This window comes from Oncorhynchus mykiss, chromosome 23 (genome assembly GCF_057628025.1).
Source record: "Oncorhynchus mykiss isolate SJ-2025 chromosome 23, ASM5762802v1, whole genome shotgun sequence".
Taxonomy (NCBI): domain Eukaryota; kingdom Metazoa; phylum Chordata; class Actinopteri; order Salmoniformes; family Salmonidae; genus Oncorhynchus; species Oncorhynchus mykiss.
In genome coordinates this window covers 40,917,439-40,940,000 of record NC_143044.1, presented here as the reverse complement: position 1 = coordinate 40,940,000, position 22,562 = coordinate 40,917,439, and the positions used below count along the sequence as shown (strand labels likewise).

The window sequence follows — 22,562 nt, the reverse complement described above, 5'->3', positions numbered from 1 at the left end:
TCTCTCCCTCTCCCCCCACTCTCTCTCTCTCTCTCTCCCTCTCCCCCCACTCTCTCTCTCTCTCTCCCTCTCCCCCCACTCTCTCTCTCTCTCTCCCTCTCCCCCCACTCTCTCTCTCTCTCTCTCCCTCTCCCCCCCACTCTCTCTCTCTCTCTCTCTCTCCCTCTCCCCCCACTCTCTCTCTCTCCCCCCTCTCTCTCCCTCTCCCCCCACTCTCTCTCTCTCTCTCTCTCTCTCCCCCCACTCTCTCTCTCTCTTTCTCCCCCATGCCCTCTCTCTCTCCCCCCCACTCTCGCTCTCTCTCTCTCTCTCTCCCCCCACTCTCTCTCCCTCTCCCCCCACTCTCTCTCCCTCTCCCCCCACTCTCTCTGCCTCTCCCCCCACTCTCTCTGCCTCTCCCCCCTCTCTCTGCCTCTCCCCCCTCTCTCTGCCTCTCCCCCCTCTCTCTGCCTCTCCCCCCTCTCTCTGCCTCTCCCCCTTCTCTCTGCCTCCTCCCCCCACTCTCTCTCTCTCCCTCTCCCCCCTCTCTCTCTCTCCCTCCCCCTCACTCTCTCTCCCCTCTCCCCCCACTCTCTCTCTCCCTCTCCCCCCACTCTCTCTCACCTCTCCCCCCACACTCTCTCACCTCCCCCCCACTCTCTTCTCCCCCCCACTCTCTCTCTCTCACTCTCCCCCCACTCTCTCTCTCTCACTCTCCCCCCTCTCTCTCTCTCTCACTCTCCCCCCACTCTCTCTCTCTCCCTCTCCCCCCCCTCTCTCTCTCCCTCTCCCCCCACTCTCTCTCTCTCCCTCTCCCCCCCACTCTCTCTCTCTCCCTCTCCCCCCACTCTCTCTCTCCCTCTCCCCCCACTCTCTCTCTCCCTCCCCCCCACTCTCTCTCTCCCTCTCCCCCCACTCTCTCTCTCTCCCTCTCCCCCCACTCTCTCTCTCTCCCTCTCCCCCCACTCTCTCTCTCTCCCTCCCCCCCACTCTCTCTCTCTCCCTCTCCCCCCACTCCTCTCTCTCCCTCTCCCCCCACTCTCTCTCTCTCCCTCTCCCCCACTCTCTCTCTCTCCCTCTCCCCCCACTCTCTCTCTCTCTCTCTCTCTCCCCCCACTCTCTCTCGCTCTCTCTCTCTCCCCCCACTCTCTCTCTCTCTCTCTCCTCTCCCCCCACTCTCTCTGCCTCTCCCCCCACTCTCTCTGCCTCTCCCCCCCACTCTCTCTCCCTCTCCCCCCACTCTCTCTCTCTCTCTCTCCCCCCACTCTCTCTCTCTCTCTCTCTCTCCCCCACTCTCTCTCTCTCTCTCCCCCCACTCTCTCTCTCTCTCTCCCCCTCTCCCCCCACTCTCTCTCTCTCTCCCCTCTCCCCCCACTCTCTCTCTCTCTCTCCCTCACCCCCCACTCTCTCTCTCTCTCTCCCTCTCCCCCCCACTCTCTCTCTCTCTCTCCCTCTCCCCCCACTCTCTCTCTCTCTCTCCCTCTCCCCCCACTCTCTCTCTCTCTCCCTCTCCCCCCACTCTCTCTCTCTCTCTCTCCCTCTCCCCCCACTCTCTCTCTCTCTCTCCCTCTCCCCCCACTCTCTCTCTCTCTCTCTCCCTCTCCCCCCACTCTCTCTCTCTCTCTCTCTCTCTCCCTCTCCCCCCACTCTCTCTCTCTCCCCCTCTCTCTCCCTCTCCCCCCACTCTCTCTCTCTCTCTCTCTCTCCCCCCACTCTCTCTCTCTCTTTCTCCCCCACGCCCTCTCTCTCTCCCCCCCACTCTCGCTCTCTCTCTCTCTCTCCCCCCACTCTCTCTCCCTCTCCCCCACTCTCTCTCCCTCTCCCCCCACTCTCTCTCCCTCTCCCCCCACTCTCTCTGCCTCTCCCCCCACTCTCTCTGCCTCTCCCCCCTCTCTCTGCCTCTCCCCCCTCTCTCTGCCTCTCCCCCCTCTCTCTGCCTCTCCCCCCTCTCTCTGCCTCTCCCCCCTCTCTCTGCCTCTCCCCCCACTCTCTCTCTCCCTCTCCCCCCACTCTCTCTCTCTCCCTCTCCCCCCTCTCTCTCTCTCCCTCTCCCCCCACTCTCTCTCTCCCTCTCCCCCCACTCTCTCTCTCACTCTCCCCCCCACTCTCTCTCTCACTCTCCCCCCACTCTCTCTCACTCTCCCCCCACTCTCTCTCACTCTCCCCCCACTCTCTCTCACTCTCCCCCCACTCTCTCTCTCTCACTCTCCCCCCACTCTCTCTCTCTCACTCTCCCCCCACTCTCTCTCTCTCCCTCTCCCCCCACTCTCTCTCTCTCCCTCTCCCCCCACTCTCTCTCTCTCCCTCTCCCCCCACTCTCTCTCTCTCCCTCTCCCCCCACTCTCTCTCTCTCCCTCTCCCCCCACTCTCTCTCTCTCCCTCTCCCCCCACTCTCTCTCTCTCCCTCTCCCCCCACTCTCTCTCTCTCCCTCTCCCCCCACTCTCTCTCTCCCTCTCCCCCCACTCTCTCTGCCTCTCCCCCCACTCTCTCTGCCTCTCCCCCCACTCTCTCTGCCTCTCCCCCCACTCTCTCTCTCTCTCTCTCTCTCTCCCCCCACTCTCTCTCTCTCTCTCTCTCTCTCCCCCCACTCTCTCTCTCTCTCTCTCTCTCTCCCCCCACTCTCTCTCTCTCTCTCCCCACACTCTCTCTCTCTCTCTCTCTCCCCACACTCTCTCTCTCTCTCTCTCTCCCCACACTCTCTCTCTCTCTCTCTTTCTCCCCCACGCCCTCTCTCTCTCCCCCCCACTCTGTCTCTATTACTCCGTCTTCTCTCTGTCAGGTTCAGTCCAGTTGGAGGTGCGTGTCATGCCCGCCACCAGTCGGTTTGAGGTGTCTGAGAACGGCAACCTGGCTGTCAGTGGTATGTATACTCTACTCTCCTATAAGCATCCAAGATAAATGTTTGATTTGTAAATCAGGATGGTTTCTACATGCTCTGTTACATGGTAATAACTAGTGTATACACAGTCACTATGAACTCTACATGCATGCCTTCTCCTTGGTCCTCCACACGGTCTCTCACCTTATCCCATGCTCCTCGCTGTCTGTGCAGGTAAGGTGAGCATTCTGGAGGACTCTGCTCTGGACTCATTTTGCTCTCAGATCGGTAAGCCTGTCGCCGGGGACGACGGTGACCCCAAACTGCGCCTGACGGCCCATGACATCTACAAGGAGCTCCGTCTCCGCGGTTACGACTATGGCAAGACCTTCCAGGGCATCCTGGAGTCCAACAATGCAGGTGTGTGTCTGTCGGAGAGAAAGACTTTGTGAACTTCTTTATGAAGGCTTATTTCCTACTGGGTGGCTACCAAGATGGGTTGTTTGTTGTAGTAAGTACTAGAAGTTGTTTTCCTCAGTCATTGGTTGATTCCCTCTGATCTTGCTCTATCCCTGTCTGTGATTGGATGTAGGTGACAATGGGAAGCTGCAGTGGACCGGTAACTGGGTGACCTTCCTGGACACTATGCTGCAGATGATCGTGGTTGGCCTATCAGGACGCAGCCTTCGCCTACCCACGCGGATCCGCTCTGTGTATGTGGACCCCAACATCCACCAGGAGAGGGTCACTGACTACGCAGAGGGGAAGAAAGGTGTGTAACACACACTCCACTCAATATTAAGTATGTTTATTATTTCCTCTGACTGTTCCCTCTCCATCATCCCAATATTAAGTATGTTTATTATTTCCTCTGACTGTTCCCTCTCCATCATCCCAATATTAAGTATGTTTATTATTTCCTCTGACTGTTCCCACAATCTCATCCCAATATTAAGTATGTTTATTATTTCCTCTGACTGTTCCCTCTCTCATCCCAATATTAAGTATGTTTATTATTTCCTCTGTCTGTTCCCTCTCTCATCCCAATATTAAGTATGTTTATTATTTCCTCTGTCTGTTCCCACACTCTCATCCCAATATTAAGTATGTTTATTATTTCCTCTGACTGTTCCCTCTCTCATCCCAATATTAAGTATGTTTATTATTTCCTCTGTCTGTTCCCACACTCTCATCCCAATATTAAGTATGTTTATTATTTCCTCTGACTGTTCCCACATTCTCATCCCAATATTAAGTATGTTTATTATTTCCTCTGACTGTTCCCACACTCTCATCCCAATATTAAGTATGTTTATTATTTCCTCTGTCTGTTCCCACACTCTCATCCCAATATTAAGTATGTTTATTATTTCCTCTGACTGTTCCCACATTCTCATCCCAATATTAAGTATGTTTATTATTTCCTCTGACTGTTCCCTCTCCATCATCCCAGCGGTGGACGTCCACGTCAGCCGTTGCCTTGACAACATTGTGGCGGGCGGAGTCCAGATCTGCGGCCTGCATGCCACGGTAGCGCCGCGTCGTCAGCAGCAACAGAGCCCGCCCACCCTGGAGGAATTTGTGTTCGTTCCCTACCTGGAGACAGAATGCCTGTCAGCCAATGACAAACTAGGAGACCAACTAAAGAACTGTAAAGGTTAGATGTCTACTTTCTGTTGCCTTTATCATCCCAATAGTGAGAAAATAATTAGACTTTCAGCTTCACTGTTTTAAAATATGTATTGCAACCCTTACCTATACAGCCCCTATCTATACAGCCCCTATCTATACAGCCCCTATCTATACAGCCCCTATATAAACAAATAATACTAAAAAGAATCACAAATGGTTAAATACTGTCAATCTAAGTGGATTCCTTTTTAAAATACACGTTCTGTGTTTCATGCATCTCTCCAGGTCTGATCCACAAGCTGCAGAAGAAGCTGGCTCCTCAGGGCGTCAAGCTCTCCATCCCTGGTCTAGAGGGGGTGTCTGGCCCTGCTGTACCCAGCCCAGAGCCCTCTGAGCCTGGCTTGCTGCGGCTGCTGTCCCTGCTGTGCGGTCTGGAGCTGAACGGTAACCTGCGGTCAGAGCTGGAGCAGACTGTTGAGAAGGAGAGGGGTTGTCTCCTCCAGGACACCCTGCTACATGGCCTGCTGGACGGCCCAGCCCTCAGACACTGCCTGGACACAGCCCTGGAGAACTCTACCCCCGGGAAGATCAAAGTCCTGGAGGTGAGCTAGACTCGTGATACTCAAGCCTTTGTCTGGGGACGCGATAAAGAGATTTAACAAGAAGAAAGTGACAAAGAAAACATATTTGAATGAATCTTTAGTTCTTCTCCTAGACCATAAGGCTCTCCTCTCTAACCCGGCTCTGTCTCTCCCCCTCAGACTCTCCTCTCTAACCTGGCTCTGTCTCTCCCACTCAGGCTCTCTCCAGCGACGGTCGTCTCTTCTCCCGCGCCGTGCCCATCCTCAACATCCAGCCCATGCTCCGCCTTGACTATGTTGCCACGGCAATGACCCTCGACCTCCTGACCCCCCATCAGACCACCCTGGACGCCCTGGGAGTCACAGCGGCACAGTGGGACCCCCACCAGGGCCCCGTGCCCGGGGGAGAAGTCGGAGGGGCTGACCTGGTGGTGTGTAATCACGCCTGGGGGCCCCTGGGGGCCGGGGCAGAGGTGGTGGTAGAGAACCTGGCCTCTGGGGCCAAAGAAGGGGGCTTTGTGATGCTCCACACCCTATTGAAGGGAGAGACTCTGGCGGAGACGGTGGCCTTCCTCACCTCCAAGAACAGCAAGACCAACCGTCAGAGACTGTTCTCGCAGGTCAGTCACACTGCAATGGACAACAGAAGCCCAGAACTATTCTTAGCCCTTAGAGCCCTGCTATAATACTTGAAGAGTAGCTGTCAGCTTCAGGCAGTATTTAGTGAGGATCCATAAACTGACCATACAGTCACCTGTGACCGTTCTCTCAGTGATGACCTGTTATGATGTCTAATCTTGAATCTGTTTTTCTCCTCCGATTCTCTAGGCTGAGTGGGAGAAGGTGTTCTCTGATGCGTCTCTCAAATTGGTGGCTGTTAGGAAGTCCTTCTATGGCTCTGCCCTATTCCTGTGTCGCCGTCGGTTACCCCGCAAACAGCCCATCTTCCTGCCTGTTGACAGCATGGACTACCAGTGGGTGGACACACTCAAGGTGAGGGAGTGTGGCTCTGTGTCTGTGTTAACTCCTTTTTAAGTCCTTATAAGCCTTTATAACTGTCTCTCCTCCCCAGGCGACGCTGGCTGAGCCCTCGGACTCTCCGGTCTGGCTGACTGCTACCCAGACCCACTCTGGGGTGGTGGGCATGGTCAACTGTCTACGCCAGGAGCCTGGTGGCAACCGCATACGGTGAGATAAAGCCTGGTTTGAAACAAGCCCTCACCCCTTCCCCTAGACTGTTGATCTGAAAGGATTGAATTGGTATTAGCAGCACAGTTGTGTACGCCTTAAAAGCACAGCTGTGTGTATATATTAGAAAGGTAGTAGCTTGGCTGTGAATCACAGACTAAAGCTGTACCTCTCCTCTCTCTCTCTCTCTCCCCCCACAGGTGTGCATTTGTGTCCAACCTGTGTGAGTCCACTGTGGCGCCCACCCTGCAGCCTACCCATAGTTCCATGAGGTCTGTGCTGGAGGGAGACCTGTGTATGAACGTGTTCAGGGATGGACACTGGGGAATGTTCAGACACCAGCTCATCTCTCAGGGTACGACAACCACGCTGCCATCTCTCTTCTCTCTGATCTGAAAAGTTGCACCCGTTGAGATATCTTGAGAGAGAGTTCCCACATTCAGTTATTACATAGGAGCTTGATGATATCATTATGGAATAATGATAAATACTAGAAGAGTTGATGTCAGACTAGCCCTAGGCTCAAGAATACCCATACCAATCTTAACATCTCTCCTCTCAGATCTGAGTGAGGAGTTGACAGAGCAGGCGTACGTTAACGTGTTGACCCGCGGTGACCTCTCCTCCCTGCGTTGGATCGCCTCGCCCCTCCGTCATTTTGTGGCGAGCAGCCCCCACGTGCAGCTGTGTCGGGTCTACTACAGCTCCCTCAACTTCAGAGACATCATGCTGGCCACTGGGAAACTGCCACCGGACGCCATCCCAGGTACACACATCACTTCGCACAGGGACACTCCCGCACAGCCAGATTTACTCACACACACACACACCCACAACAACCTGACTACCCTTTCCCTCTGTAGGTGACCTGGCCCTGCAGCAGTGCATGTTGGGTATGGAGTTCTCAGGTCGTGACCCCAGCGGTAGGCGTGTGATGGGGCTGTTGCCTGCTAAAGGCCTGGCCACTTGCGTCGACGCTGACACACGCTTCCTCTGGGACGTCCCAGACAGCTGGTGAGGCACTGGGATGATCCCAAAGGACACCCTATTCCCTATGCAGTGCACTTGAGTGGGAGTGGCAGGTAGCCTAGTGGTTAGAGCATTGGCCTAGTAAACAAAAGTTTGCAAGATTGAATCCCCGAGCTGACAAGGTACAAATCTGTCGTTCTGCCCCTGAACAGGCAGTTAGCCCACTGTGCCGAGGCCGTCATTGAAAATAAGAACTTGTTCTTAACTGACTTGCCTAGTTAAATAAAGTTTTTAAAAAAGGAGCATTTTAAATCCTAATAAATAAGAGGGAACCTAATCCTAGATCAGCACTCCTATAATTTGGGAATACAGAGCCATAGAAAATCTTTGATGTTCTGGGAACGGACTACCTATTTACTGGTGATGTCTTATGCCTTATGACTAAGGTATCGTTAGTAACTTAACGTTTCTCTCTAGGACCCTGGAGCAGGCTGCATCGGTGCCAGTGGTCTATTCTACAGCATACTACTCGCTGGTGGTGCGTGGCAGGCTCCGCCCAGGCGAGAGTGTCCTCATCCACTCAGGGTCAGGGGGCGTTGGCCAGGCTGCCATCGCCATCGCACTCAGTCAGCACTGTAGGGTTTTCACTACTGTTGGTGAGTACCGGAGACCACACACACTCAGCCTGTTGGTGTCAGGATTGTCAGTGCATTTAGCCATAGATGTGTGTCTGTAACCTGTGTTTGTGTTCTGTCTCAGGTTCAGCAGAGAAGCGTGCCTACCTACAGGAGCGTTTCCCCCAGCTCACCGCTGAGTCCTTCGCCAACTCTAGAGACGCCACCTTCGAACAGCACGTCCTGCTACACACACATGGAAAAGGTCAGACACACTTTAGATATCAGCTCCTTTCCAAACTTGCCTCACACAAAACACTTCAACGATACACACCCAACATGTCACTGAACTATCAAAATATGCAGTCATACATTGCACACCCTATGTTAAGCCATCAAATCCAGCCTCCCTTCCTCACAATCACTCATGCGCCATTTAGCAGACTCTTTTATCCAAAGTGACTTAGTTATGCGTGCATACGTTTTACATATTGGTGGCCCCAGCGGGAATTGAACCCATAACGTTGCAAGCTCCATGCTCTACCGACTGAGCCACAAAGGACCACTTAAATGTGGTCTTATTTATCCTGAATGTCTCTGTGTTTAGTGAACATGGTATTGTGTATCCTGGATGTCTCTGTGTTTAGGAGTGAACATGGTATTGTGTATCCTGGATGTCTCTGTGTTTAGTGAACATGGTATTGTGTATCCTGGATGTCTCTGTGTTTAGGAGTGAACATGGTATTGTGTATCCTGAATGTCTCTGTGTTTAGTGAACATGGTATTGTGTATCCTGGATGTCTCTGTGTTTAGGAGTGAACATGGTATTGTGTATCCTGGATGTCTCTGTGTTTAGGAGTGAACATGGTATTGTGTATCCTGGATGTCTCTGTGTTTAGGAGTGAACATGGTATTGTGTATCCTGGATGTCTCTGTGTTTAGGAGTGAACATGGTATTGTGTATCCTGGATGTCTTTGTGTTTAGGAGTAAACATGGTATTGTGTATCCTGGATGTCTCTGTGTTTAGGAGTGAACATGGTGTTAAACTCCCTGGCTGAGGAGAAACTGCAGGCCAGTCTTCGCTGTCTGGCCCGACACGGACGCTTCCTGGAGATCGGCAAATACGACCTGTCCAACAACTCCCCTCTGGGTCAGTACACTGCAACTGCTCTCTGCATGGCAGCTATTTTGTCCCCGACTCACTGTGCCACTGCAGCTGATCTATCTGACATGGGTTCCTGTTTCCCTCAGGAATGGCTCTCTTCCTGAAGAACGTGGCGTTCCACGGAATCCTATTGGACGCCCTGTTTGAGGAGGGGAACCGGGAGTGGGAGGAGGTGTCCCAGCTGCTGAAGGAGGGCATTGTGGGAGGTGTAGTCAAGCCCCTGAGGACTACAGTGTTTGAGAGAGACCAGGTGGAGGAGGCCTTCAGATACATGGCCCAGGGAAAACACATTGGCAAAGTACAGCTGCAGGTCAGTGACTGAACTCTTTCCTTAGCTGCTTTTTCTTCCTCACAAAAAAAGCTTTTTCCATTTCCTCACTTTGCTTTTTAAACCTTTCCATCACTTGTTTTTTTCTCTTTTTCCTCTCAACACTACTTTGCTTACCACACTACTTTACAGACACGTTTATGATGCTGTTGTAACACAGTTATTTCTACTAATCACACTTATCACTGTTTTTTAATTCTAGTCAGATATATATCTGTGTTGTATCTGATGTCTTTCTCTAGGTGCGTTCTGAGGAGATGGGTAATGGTACCCAGGCGGTGGGCTCGCCCCTCTCCCTCCCCGCCATCTGCCGTACCTTCTGCCCCGCCTCCCACTCTTACATCATCACCGGGGGACTGGGTGGCTTCGGGCTGGAGCTCGCCCATTGGCTGACGGAGAGGGGCGCCCGCAAACTGGTGCTCACCTCCAGATCGGGCATCCGCAACGGTAAGAGAGAGACAATAACTTTTACGGCTAACTAGGTTGTGTGTTGTTCTGTAAAGCCAAGCCATTGTGCTAGGCAAGTCCGTTAAGAACAAATTCTTATTTTACAATGACGGCCTACCAAAGAACAGTGGGTTAACTGCCTTGTTCAGGGGCAGAACAACAGATTTTTTACCTTGTCAGCTCTGGGATTCGATCCAATAACCTTTTGGTTACTGGCCCAACGCTCTAACCACTAGGCTACCTAGTCAGCACCCTCCACTTGTCTAGGTGGAGTGTGACGTTAGCTACACGCAGAAGTTAGCTACACGCTGCTGATTTGTTATCGACAGTTCAGTCACCTTTGTCATTGTCGGTTCATGTTGCTAGGTTACCAGGCCAAGCGTGTGCGTGAGTGGCAGGGGATGGGCGTGCAGGTGCTGGTGTCCACCAGTGACGTCAGCACCCAGGAGGGGGCAGAGCAACTCATTAACGAGGCCTGCAGGTTGGGGCCTGTGGGAGGAGTCTTTCACCTTGCCATGGTAACGACCCCCTCCTACCTGTACACTGTTCTAACCTGTCTTAACCTGTCTCCTTCACCTGTCCCTGTTTCACCTGTCTCATCTCTCTCTCTAACCTGTCTGTCTCTCTCCTGTCTGTGTGTGTACCAGGTGTTGAAGGATGGTATGCTAGAGAATCTGACTCCTCAGCTGTTCCTGGATGTCAACAAACCCAAATACAACGGCACCCTCCACTTAGACAAGTGAGATGACATTCTCCAGCCTAATATAGTGCTATCCTCAACCTTGGCTCTGCCTCGCTTCCCTCAGAAGAGAGTCAAATTAGTTTGGTTTGAATTTAAGGTGAAATCCAAGACAATGGTTGAAAAACAAAAATAATATATATTTTAGAGCAAGAAATATTTGAGACTCAAGAACCCACATTATCAAATTGTGGAGACAAAAATGAATGTCTCATATGCTTATTTTTTCTCCTCAGTGTGACCAGAAAGATGTGTCCAGACCTCAGTTACTTCGTAGCCTTCTCCTCTGTGAGCTGCGGCCGCGGCAACGCCGGCCAGAGTAACTATGGTTACGCCAACTCCGCCATGGAGCGCGTGTGTGAGCAGCGGCTCCACGACGGCCTGCCTGGATTGGCTGTCCAGTGGGGCGCCATTGGTGACGTGGGCGTTGTCCTGGAGACCATGGGCGGTAATGACGTGGTGGTGGGTGGGACTCTCCCGCAGCGCATCACTTCCTGTTTGGAGGTGCTGGACCGCTTCCTGTGCGAGCGTCGTCCGGTGATGTCGAGCTTCGTGCTGGCAGAAAGGAGTGTGGTGAAGAGCGAAGGAACCGGACAGAGAGACCTGGTGGAGGCTGTTGCTCATATACTGGGTAAGAGAGGTTCCATTCTGGTATTCCAGAAGTCATGCTTATTGCCATCTGATTTTGGGGATGTTCCAACTGGGATTTCTGAGAATTTTGGGAAAGTGGCCAGTATTTTGCATCCCTAATTTGGTATGTATTCATGATGTGTGTTTGATGTGTAACTTCTCACCCTCCCTCCCTCTCTCAGGTGTACGTGATGTCAGCAGCCTGAACGCTGATGCCTCATTGGCTGATCTGGGTCTGGACTCTCTTATGGGCGTGGAAGTGCGTCAGACACTGGAGCGCGACTACGACATTGTCATGGCAATGAGGGAGATCCGACAGCTCACCATCAACAAGCTCAGAGAGCTGTCTAGCCAACCGGCAGGAACAGCAGGTGTGTGTGTGTGTGTGTTGTGTGTTTGTGTGTGTTTCTTGGGCTCATGTCTCTCGCTCTCTTTCTCGCTCTCACTCTAGAGTCCCGTCAGTCTCCAGTGAAGAAGGGAGGAGTGCGTTCTCTGTTGGAGTCGGACCTCAGTTTGATGCTGGTCAACCCAGACAGCCCCACGGTCTCACGTCTCAACGAGGTGCAGAGTGTTGAGCGCCCGCTGTTCCTGGTCCACCCTATAGAGGGCTCCATCGCTGCCTTCCGAACGCTCACCGCCAAGCTCAGTGTTCCCTGCTACGGCCTGCAGTGCACTAAAGGTACACATGAAGACCTATACAGGCACAAGTGCCCTGCAAAAGTATTCATTCCCTTGGTGTGTTTCCTATTGTCTTGCATTACAACCTGTAATTTAAATGTTTTTTATTTGGATTTCATGTAATGGACATACACAAAATATTCCAAATTGGTGAAATGAAATGAAAAAATAACTTGTTTCAAAAAGTGAAAAGTGGTGTGTGCGTATGTATTCACCCCCTTTGCTGTGAAGCCCCTGAATAAGATCTGGTGCAACCAATTACCTTCAGATGTCAGATAACTAGTTGAATTGCACACAGGTGGACTTTATTTAAGTGTCATATGATCTCAGTATATACAGTGGGGCAAAAAGTATTTAGTCAGACACCAATTGTGCAAGTTCTCCCACTTAAAAAGATGAGGCCTGTAATTTTCATCATAGGTACACTTCAACTATGACAGACAAAATGAGAAAAAAAATCCAGAAAATCACATTGTAGGATTTTTTATGAATTTATTTGCAAATTATGGTGGAAAATAAGTAAAAAATCTTAACCCTATTGAACTGTATTGTTGGTTAAGGGCTTGTAAGTAAGCATTTCATGGTAATGTCTAGACCTGTTGTTTTCGACGCATGGGACAAAATAACTTTGATTTAACCTTGATCTAAATGACTCAACCCATCCATCTCTCTAGCTGCTCCTTTGGACAGTATCCAGTCTCTGGCTGCATACTATGTGGAGTGTATAGGTCAGGTACGTAAAATACTAACCACAGCTTTGTTTGTAATGTACATTTAGGTCAATTATAGATAATTAGTGATTTATAAATAACTATCTCTGTTTTTTTGTGTAAAGGTGCAATCAGAGGGTCCGTACCGGATCGCCGGATACTCCTTTGGAGCCTGCGTGGCGTTTGAGATGTGTTCTCAGCTGCAGGCACAGGGTAGGACCATAGAGTACCTCTTCCTCTTCGACGGATCACACTCCTATGTCGCCGCTTACACACAGGTGAGCACTTAAGGACACGTGGATACACAGACGGACACAGATAGACACGTGGATACACAGACGGACATACACGAATACACGCACACACACTGATACACGCACACACAGATACACACACATACAGACACACATGGATATACACACACACACACGGATACACGCACACACACACACGAATACACGCACACACACACACACATACACGCACACACACACACACACGCGAATACACGCACACACACACACACGGATACACGCACACACAGATACACACACACATACAGACACACATGGATATACACACACACATCGGTGACACGTGTCTACATACTGACCCACAGATGACATGTTAACAGGATGTACATGTAAACAGAGGCCCTCAGGCACATGCATACTCAGTTACCTCAAAGTGAACTCTACTGCAACACTCCTAACCTCATGATTAACCACAATGTAGAGTTAGAATACCAACAAGAACCACAGTGTAGAGTTAGAATACCAACAAGAACCACAGTGTAGAGTTAGAATACCAACGCGAACCACAGTGTAGAGTTAGAATACCAACACGAACCACAGTGTAGAGTTAGAATACCAACAAGAACCACAGTGTAGAGTTAGAATACCAACAAGAACCACAGTGTAGAGTTAGAATACCAACAAGAACCACAGTGTAGAGTTAGAATACCAACGCGAACCACAGTGTAGAGTTAGAATACCAACACGAACCACAGTGTAGAGTTAGAATACCAACACGAACCACAGTGTAGAGTTAGAATACCAACACGAACCACAGTGTAGTGTAGAGTTAGAATACCAACACGAACCACAGTGTAGAGTTAGAATACCAACACGAACCACAGTGTAGTGTAGAGTTAGAATACCAACAAGAACCACAGTGTAGAGTTAGAATACCAACAAGAACCACAGTGTAGAGTTAGAATACCAACACGAACCACAGTGTAGAGTTAGAATACCAACACGAACCACAGTGTAGAGTTAGAATACCAACACGAACCACAGTGTAGTGTAGAGTTAGAATACCAACACGAACCACAGTGTAGTGTAGAGTTAGAATACCAACGCGAACCACAGTGTAGAGTTAGAATACCAACGCGAACCACAGTGTAGTGTAGAGTTAGAATACCAACGCGAACCACAGTGTAGTGTAGAGTTAGAATACCAACACGAACCACAGTGTAGTGCAGAGTTAGAATACCAACGCGAACCACAGTGCAGAGGTAGAATACCAACACGAACCACAGTGTAGAGGTAGAATACCAACGCAAACCACAGTGTAGAGTTAGAATACCAACACGAACCACAGTGCAGAGGTAGAATACCAACACGAACCACAGTGTAGTGTAGAGTTGGAATACCAACGCGAACCACAGTGTAGAGTTGGAATACCAACGCGAACCACAGTGTAGAGTTAGAATACCAACACGAACCACAGTGTAGAGGTAGAATACCAACACGAACCACAGTGTAGTGTAGAGTTAGAATACCAACGCGAACCACAGTGTAGAGTTAGAATACCAACACGAACCACAGTGCAGAGGTAGAATACCAACACGAACCACAGTGTAGAGTTGGAATACCAACACGAACCACAGTGTAGTGTAGAGTTAGAATACCAACGCGAACCACAGTGTAGAGTTAGAATACCAACGCGAACCACAGTGTAGAGGTAGAATACCAACGCGAACCAAAGTGTAGAGTTAGAATACCAACACGAACCACAGTGCAGAGGTAGAATACCAACACGAACCACAGTGTAGAGGTAGAATACCAACGCAAACCACAGTGTAGAGTTAGAATACCAACACGAACCACAGTGTAGTGTAGAGTTAGAATACCAACGCGAACCACAGTGCAGAGGTAGAATACCAACACGAACCACAGTGTAGAGGTAGAATACCAACGCAAACCACAGTGTAGAGTTAGAATACCAACACGAACCACAGTGTAGTGTAGAGTTAGAATACCAACGCGAACCACAGTGTAGAGTTAGAATACCAACGCGAACCACAGTGTAGAGGTAGAATACCAACGCGAACCACAGTGTAGAGTTAGAATACCAACACGAACCACAGTGTAGTGTAGAGTTAGAATACCAACGCGAACCACAGTGTAGTGCAGAGTTAGAATACCAACACGAACCACAGTGCAGAGGTAGAATACCAACACGAACCACAGTGTAGTGTAGAGTTAGAATACCAACACGAACCACAGTGTAGTGTAGAGTTAGAATACCAACGCGAACCACAGTGTAGTGCAGAGTTAGAATACCAACACGAACCACAGTGCAGAGGTAGAATACCAACACGAACCACAGTGTAGTGCAGAGTTAGAATACCAACACGAACCACAGTGTAGAGTTAGAATACCAACGCGAACCACAGTGCAGAGGTAGAATACCAATGCGAACCACAGTGTAGTGCAGAGTTAGAATACCAACGCGAACCACAGTGTAGTGTAGAGTTAGAATACCAACGCGAACCACAGTGTAGTGTAGAGTTAAAATACCAACGCGAACCACAGTGTAGTGTAGAGGTAGAATACCAACGCGAACCACAGTGTAGTGTAGAGGTGGAATACCAACGCGAACCACAGTGTAGTGTAGAGTTAAAATACCAACGCGAACCACAGTATAGTGCAGAGTTAGAATACCAACGCGAACCACAGTGCAGAGGTAGAATACCAACGCGAACCACAGTGCAGAGGTAGAATACCAACGCGAACCACAGTGTAGAGGTAGAATACCAACGCGAACCACAGTGTAGTGTAGAGTTAGAATACCAACGCGAACCACAGTGTAGTGTAGAGTTAGAATACCAACGCGAACCACAGTGTAGTGCAGAGTTAGAATACCAACGCGAACCACAGTGTAGTGCAGAAGTAGAATACCAACGCGAACCACAGTGTAGTGCAGAGGTAGAATACCAACGCGAACCACAGTGTAGTGCAGAGGTAGAATACCAACGCGAACCACAGTGTAGTGTAGAGTTAGAATACCAACGCGAACCACAGTGTAGATAGAATACCAACACGAACCACAGTGTAGAGTTATGTGGAGTTTGAATACCAACATTAGGTTATTTTCCTTTCAGAGCTACAAATCCAAGCTGACCCCTGGTAATGAGTCAGAGGCAGAGACTGAAGCTATGTGTGCCTTCATCCAGCAGTTTACTGGCATCGAGTACAGCAAGGTACCCATCTCTCTCTCCCTCTCTCTCTCTCTCTCTGTGTACCTCTCTCTGTGTACCACCCCCTCGCTCTCTCGCTCTGTACCCCCCCCCCCCCTCTCTCTCCTTGTACCCCCCCCCCCCTTCTCTCAATTCAATTTAAGGGCTTTATTGGCATGTGAAACATATGTTTACATTGCCAAAGCAAGTTAAATGGATAATAAACAAAAGGGAAATAAATAATATAAAATTAACAGTAACTTTATGCTTTTGGAACATGAATGTAAAGACATTTCAAATGTCTATGTGCAAATAGTTAAAAGGGAAAATAAACAAGCATAAATATAGGTTGTATTTTTCAATGGTGTTTGTTCTTCACTGGTTGCCTTTTTCTTGTGGCAACACGTCACACATATTGCTGCTGTGATGTCACACTGGTATTTCACCCAATAGATTCATCAAAATTTGATTTGTTTTCAAATTATTTGTGGGTCTGTGTAATCTGAGGGAAATATTAATATTGTCATACATTTGGCAGGAGGTTAGGAAGTGTATCTCAGTTTCCACCTCATTTTCTGGGCAGTGTGCACATAGCCTGTCTTCTCTTGAGAGCCATGTCTGCCTACGGCAGCCTTTCTCAATAGCAAGGCTATAATCACTCTGTACATAGAGTCTGTACATAGTCAAAGATTTTCTTAATTTTGGTCAATCATAATCTGCCACTGTGTACTATCTGTTTAGGGCCCAATAGCATTCTAGTTTGTTCTGTTACTTTGTTAATTCTTTATAATGTATCAGGGTAGCCTAGTGGTTAGAGTGTTGGACTAGTAACCGAAAGGTTGTAAGTTCAAATCCCTGAGCTGACAAGGTACCAATCTGTCCTTCTGCCCCTGAACAGGCAGTTAACCCACTGTTCCTAGGCCGTCATTGAAAATAAGAATTAGTTCTTAACTGACTTGCCTAGTTAAATAAAGATAAAAAATATATATTTTTGTTTTCTCATGATTTAGTTGGGTCTAATTGTGTTGCTGTGCTGGAGCTGTGGGGTGTGTTTGTGTTTGTGAACAGAGCCCCAGGACCAGCTTGCTTAGGGGACTCTTCTCCAGGTTCATCTCTGTAGGGGATGGCTTTGTTATGGAAGGTTTGAGATTCACTTCCTTTTAGGTGGTTGTAGAATTTAACGTATCTTTTCTGGATTTTGATTAGCTGGTTATCGGCCTGCATTATTTAGTGTTTTACATTGTTTTTGCAAAAACAATGCATTCAGAGTCTCAATTTGGTGTTTGTCACATTTTTTTATTTTTTATTCTTGGTTGGTGACCAGACCCCAGACCTCACAACCATAAAGGGCAATGGGTTCTATAACTGATTCAAGTATTTTTAGCCAGATCGTAATTGGTATGTCAAATTTTATGTTCTTTTGATAGCATAGAAGGACCTTCTTGCCTTGTCTCTCAGATCGTACACAGCTTTGTGGAAGTTACCTGTGGTGTTGATGTTTAGGCCGAGGTGTGTATAGTTTGTGTGCTCTAGGGCAATGGTGTCTAGATGCAATTTGTATTTGTGGTCCTGGCAACTGGACCTTTTTTGGAACACCATTATTTTGGTCTTACTGAGATTTACTGTCAGGTCCCAGGTCTGACAGAATCTGTGCAGAAGATGTAGGTGCTGCTGTTGGCCCCCCTTGGTTGGTGACAGAAGCACCAGGTCATCAGTAGTCATTTGACTTCAGATTCTAGTGGGGTGAGGCTGGGTGCTGCAGACTGTTCTAGTGCCGTTGCCAATTCGTTGATATACATGTTTAAGAGGACGGGGCTTAAGCTGCATCCCTGTCTCACCCCACGGCCCTGTTGAAAGAAATGTGTTTTAACACATTTAACCCCACACCTGTTTGTTTACATGGAAGAAAAACATACAACATTATCAAATCCAACACCGCTTTCCATCAATTTATATACCAGACCCTCATGCCAAATTGAGTCAACAAAGCCTTTGTTTCGGGTTGTTTGTTTGTCACATAGGGTGTGCATGGTAAATACTTGGTCTGTCGTCTGGTAATTTTGTAAAAATCCAATTTGATATTTCCTCAGTACATTGTTTTCACTGAGTAAATGTATGTCTGCTATTAACTCTCTCTCCTTCTACCACCCTCCCCCTCTCTGTCTAGTTGTTGGAGACCCTCCTCCCCCTGTCTGATCTGAAAGCCCGTGTCAACATGGCGGTGGACCTCATCACCTCCAGCCATAAGAACGTCAGTAAAGACTCCCTGCGATTCGCCGCCGCCACATTCTACTACAAACTCAAGGCTGCCGACGGTTACGTCCCGGCAACCAAATACCATGGCAACGTCACCCTGCTCCGCGCCAAGGCCAGTAGCGACTACGGAGACAACTTGGGGGCCGACTACAAACTGAACGAGGTGATTGCACTTGCGCGCGCGCGCACACACACACACACACACACACACACAACTATAATAACTGGTTTTGTTTCTCCCCAGGTGTGTGATGGTAAGGTGTCGGTTCACGTCATCGAGGGAGACCACCGCAGCTTCCTGGAAGGAGAGGGGGTTGAGTCTATCAGCAGCATCATCCACAGCTCATTGGCCGAGCCACGCATTAGTGCCCGAGAGGGTTAGACCAGTCCCGCCCATTCCCAGCCTTCTCCCCCAATAGCATCAACGTCTCCTATCATCAAATCTAAACCCCATTGATCAATACATATAATGTACGCAATCCCCCACCAATTAAAGCTTGTCTCGCTGCACAGGGTATGTTCCCATGGGAACAAATCGTGCTGTATGTTATGCTACCAATAAGGTCCTCTCTTTTATTTATTTTTTACCCTGTCTCTTTATCATGTTTGGAACGGTAGAATAAATGTCCATACTGATAATCCTGCTACAACTGGAAACACGCTGGCTCAACCCAATAGCTAGCCTAGCATGTGAGCCTGGCTGTGTTGCAAACTGACCAATGACTAGATAACCTACCTAGCTGCTGTGTTATGATACTGCTAAACGGTGTGTCGTTACCTTGATGATAAAGCTGTGTGGGTGGACACTTTTTTATCTACTGTGTGTTTGTGCGTGTATTTGCATGTGAGATCTTATGCCAAACCCTAGCAGTGCCCTAATGATGCAGACATAGGTCTGTTCCACCTGGACGTAGCCTCCTGTCTCTTTCACATGTCTAACACCAGTTCAAGCACTGTACCTGTTACCAAGTGTGACGTTGACATTGTTACATGGTTGTCTTGTGTTTGGGTAGGTTTTATTCTGTTTGTTTTGCCAGATTTGGTCAGAAGTTAAGTTATGATCCCTATTTTAGTAGATTTTGATGTGTTTTGTTGCCTTGCAGAGATGGTGACTGTTGTAGTATTGTTACACTGGTCTACTTAAGGTAGGTTCACACATAAGGTTCATGCATAAGGTTCATGCATAAGACTCCTCGTCTTGAGAACTAAAGGTGTTACGGTCGCTACAAGGAAATGGATCAAGTGTTTGACTGATGCCATATTTGATCAAGTTAATGACTTTATTACCTATTCAGCTGTTTCCTAGACTCCATGTCTTCCCAGTTAAGAACTGAACCTTTTGAAAACAACAGTATTCTTCTGGGTTGAGATCTGTGTGTGTTTTCTTTCCTGTGTGAGTACACCTTTTTAAGAGGACTGATTAGATATCTACAGTTCACGTTTCTATGATGTCGGGTTCTTTGACAGAAAAAAAAGTCATTTAAATTGCTGCTGTTTAAAAATGTATGATGTTCTATGTGACTACAATGGATTACTGAATTAACATTGTCTTTTCCTTAAATGGGAAGACATTTTCCAACATTCCTGAAATATTGTTACACAAGACTCATTTTAAATATTTGAATATTACTGCTGTCAACCTGCAATGCTTCAAAACTCTTTGGCACTTATTTGAAAGGAAATTGAGCAATAGTCCAGTATTTGGGTAGTGCCATACAAGTGATGCCCTGCTAAACCTATGGTCGTGTTCACTAGGGCACAACGTAGCAAAATGCTTTGCAACTGAAGATGAGCGTTCATTTTTGGTGCCCACTGAACATGACCAGATTTGACTGTCTTACTGAAAGAGTAGTAGTTTGTCCAAGCTTCCATTTAGTTTGTAATGTGGAGTCATTGATCTGAAGAACGGGCCTTGTTGAGGAGTAGGTAGACTTGACCCCTAACCACTAGTCCAGAAACAGGTATTTTACTGTCCTCCCGTTAGGACTGTTGGGAGGGTAATCTGATCCTATTGTACATCTGTGGTTACGAGGCAACTTTAGACCTCTATCTTGTTTTTGACTCCCATGATCTTTGCTGTCCCCTAAAGGTCCTCTAAGATCTTGGGTCCAATCCCAGAATGCAACAGACTGACCTGACTTCTGAGACTTCTAATCAGGTCTATGAAGAGTCGGGTGACTGTAATTTGAACCCTGTGATTGGCTGCAGTAAAAAGGAGGAGGAAATTGACGGTGTGCTCCTCTAGTTGTATTTATTGTATTAGTCCAAATAAAGAACTATCACTAACATCCTGCCTCACTGTCTGTTCTATGTAAACTTAACAAGGACATTATAGTTCTCAGCAAGTAGTGTATTCAACAGATTTGAGAGGTTGGCATGGAATATAATGAGAACTTATTATGCACCAAATACTTATTAGGGGTTACTTTATTGCCCTGGGCAAGTTCAGGCTGATCTGTGGTTGCCCCATTAAGCAGGTGACATTTTTCACTGAAAACAACCAACTGCCTGTAGCCTGATCTTTCTTGTTCTTCACAGTTGTCAGTCTTTCACTTAAACAAGTTATGATGTTTGTGTGTAAACAGCTTTTTTCACAAGTGTCTATAATCTTCGGGCATTCATGACATACTCCTGGCCTTTCACACCTTAATGTCAATCCCTGCATATAACTGACCATACATTCCTTATGCAATCAGATGTCCTGTGTCTCTAAATGGGTGTTATTCCTTTGCTGGTCATGTGTTTGTGTCATAGAAGTTACAACTAAAAAGTCACACAGCATTCGGCTATGAGGGCCATCTGCTACTACGTTCACTACAGGTCTGCCTCTGCCTTTAAAGTTAGTGTGGACAGAGAGGTGTTTTGTGTGTGTGTGTTCCTTTGAGGTTGAGTACAGATGATGTGAGAGTGATAAGATGTATGCACACATGACTGTTAAAAGTTGGTTAAAAGCATCTGCTAAATGGAATATTATGTATTATAAGAAACAAGACCACTGGATTGGCCTTTCAGTCCAACAGGGGGCTATCTAGTGCTCAGACACAAGGGAAGCTTCCCAAATGAAACCCTATTCTCTACATAGTGCACTGCTCTGGTCAATGTAGTGCACTATGTAGGGAATAGGGTGTCATTTGGGAAGAAGGTAGGGCTGGGACACTCAGAGGAGCAACAGATTGTTTTTCAGAAAAGGACCACCCTGCGAGGCAGACTGATTAAACCACAGCCTTGGATGTTCAAAGGCTGTTATGATACAGAGAGGGAGAGATATACATCTAAATACACATACACTGACTGTCCTCTCTCTGTTGATGTTCATCATCTGAATAAAGCCAATGAACTGCTGTCTATCTGTCCTATCCTGTGACAGGTGGAATTTAAAATGAGGCGTGTGTTAATCACCTCAAATTTCTTTCCCTGGAAATCAGAGGCTGAGAAGAAAAGGTTTGCACAGTAATTATTTCTATCCACGGCCACAAAGTTGAAGTGAGGACAAGTTTACAACAGGCCTGCATGTTAGGATTGCTCTTTGTCAATGATGATAAATGATAGATATTGGTTTTATGATGCTATCTGTGTTGGGTGGATGGATGCCTGCTGGTCTAGGACTAGGTAATGATGTTATGCTGAATGGTTATTAGAGACTATAGCAGCAGAAGTCATCTCACAGAGGATCAGTCAAAGATCCATCTCTTTTTCATCTCAATTTCTGTAACACACTATCTAGTCTCTAACTCTCACTCTCTCTCTCTACCTCTTTCCCTCTCTTGCTTTCTCAAACTTATTTCATTCTCTCAGTCACTCTTTCTTTCTCTCTCTCTCTTTCTCTCCTCACTCTCTTTCCTGTGTCAATTCATCTCACTTATTAAATTAGAGATCTTCAGCACAGGTCAATGAGCTAATGAGTATCTGGGGTTGAACCAGAGCAGACTGTTGGATGGCAGGCTTGTTCTATTCTCTCATGAACACCCCCTCATGCATCAACATTCCTTTGTTTTGAAAGGGCATATGTACTGATTGAATCAACGTTGTTTCCACGTCAGTTCAATTAAATTACGTTGAACAACGTAGAATAGACGTTGACGTCTGTGCCCTGTGGATAGGTTGGTCTGATTCTCTTAATGGAGATTCATTAACAAAGGTGATCTTCAACTAAGACCCTGGTCTTTCCCCAGGGTTGTGCTCAATTTACAATTTCTGAATTTATGCTCAACAAAAATATAAAAGCAACATGTAAATTGCTGGTCCCATGTTTCATGAGCTGAACTACTCACAAAAAAAAGTATTTCTCTCAAATTGTGTGCACACATTTGTTTACATCCCTGGTGTCATTTCTCCTTTGTTAAGGAGAGGTGTGGCATGTCAG

General features: G+C 47.8%; 1 protein-coding gene across 2 annotated transcripts in view; it reads left to right on the top strand.

The window, feature by feature from the left end:
- Positions 1-20,487, top strand: part of LOC110502946 (fatty acid synthase) — a 46,551-nt gene extending 26,064 nt beyond the window's left edge. For both annotated transcript variants that reach the window (XM_090217494.1, XM_090217495.1), the window contains 26 exons: positions 2,760-2,840; positions 3,033-3,218; positions 3,391-3,570; positions 4,252-4,455; positions 4,716-5,032; positions 5,230-5,631; positions 5,840-6,004; positions 6,084-6,199; positions 6,400-6,554; positions 6,762-6,965; positions 7,063-7,213; positions 7,646-7,824; positions 7,928-8,047; positions 8,811-8,933; positions 9,035-9,258; positions 9,519-9,723; positions 10,090-10,241; positions 10,371-10,462; positions 10,699-11,093; positions 11,275-11,463; positions 11,544-11,771; positions 12,445-12,503; positions 12,606-12,758; positions 15,869-15,967; positions 18,111-18,362; positions 18,444-20,487. In XM_090217494.1, coding sequence (XP_090073620.1) covers positions 2,760-2,840; positions 3,033-3,218; positions 3,391-3,570; positions 4,252-4,455; positions 4,716-5,032; positions 5,230-5,631; positions 5,840-6,004; positions 6,084-6,199; positions 6,400-6,554; positions 6,762-6,965; positions 7,063-7,213; positions 7,646-7,824; positions 7,928-8,047; positions 8,811-8,933; positions 9,035-9,258; positions 9,519-9,723; positions 10,090-10,241; positions 10,371-10,462; positions 10,699-11,093; positions 11,275-11,463; positions 11,544-11,771; positions 12,445-12,503; positions 12,606-12,758; positions 15,869-15,967; positions 18,111-18,362; positions 18,444-18,581 — 4,769 coding nt within the window. In that variant the 3' untranslated portion in view covers positions 18,582-20,487. The remainder of the gene's footprint in view (positions 1-2,759; positions 2,841-3,032; positions 3,219-3,390; positions 3,571-4,251; positions 4,456-4,715; positions 5,033-5,229; positions 5,632-5,839; positions 6,005-6,083; positions 6,200-6,399; positions 6,555-6,761; positions 6,966-7,062; positions 7,214-7,645; positions 7,825-7,927; positions 8,048-8,810; positions 8,934-9,034; positions 9,259-9,518; positions 9,724-10,089; positions 10,242-10,370; positions 10,463-10,698; positions 11,094-11,274; positions 11,464-11,543; positions 11,772-12,444; positions 12,504-12,605; positions 12,759-15,868; positions 15,968-18,110; positions 18,363-18,443) is intronic.
- The last annotated feature ends 2,075 nt before the right edge of the window (positions 20,488-22,562 follow it).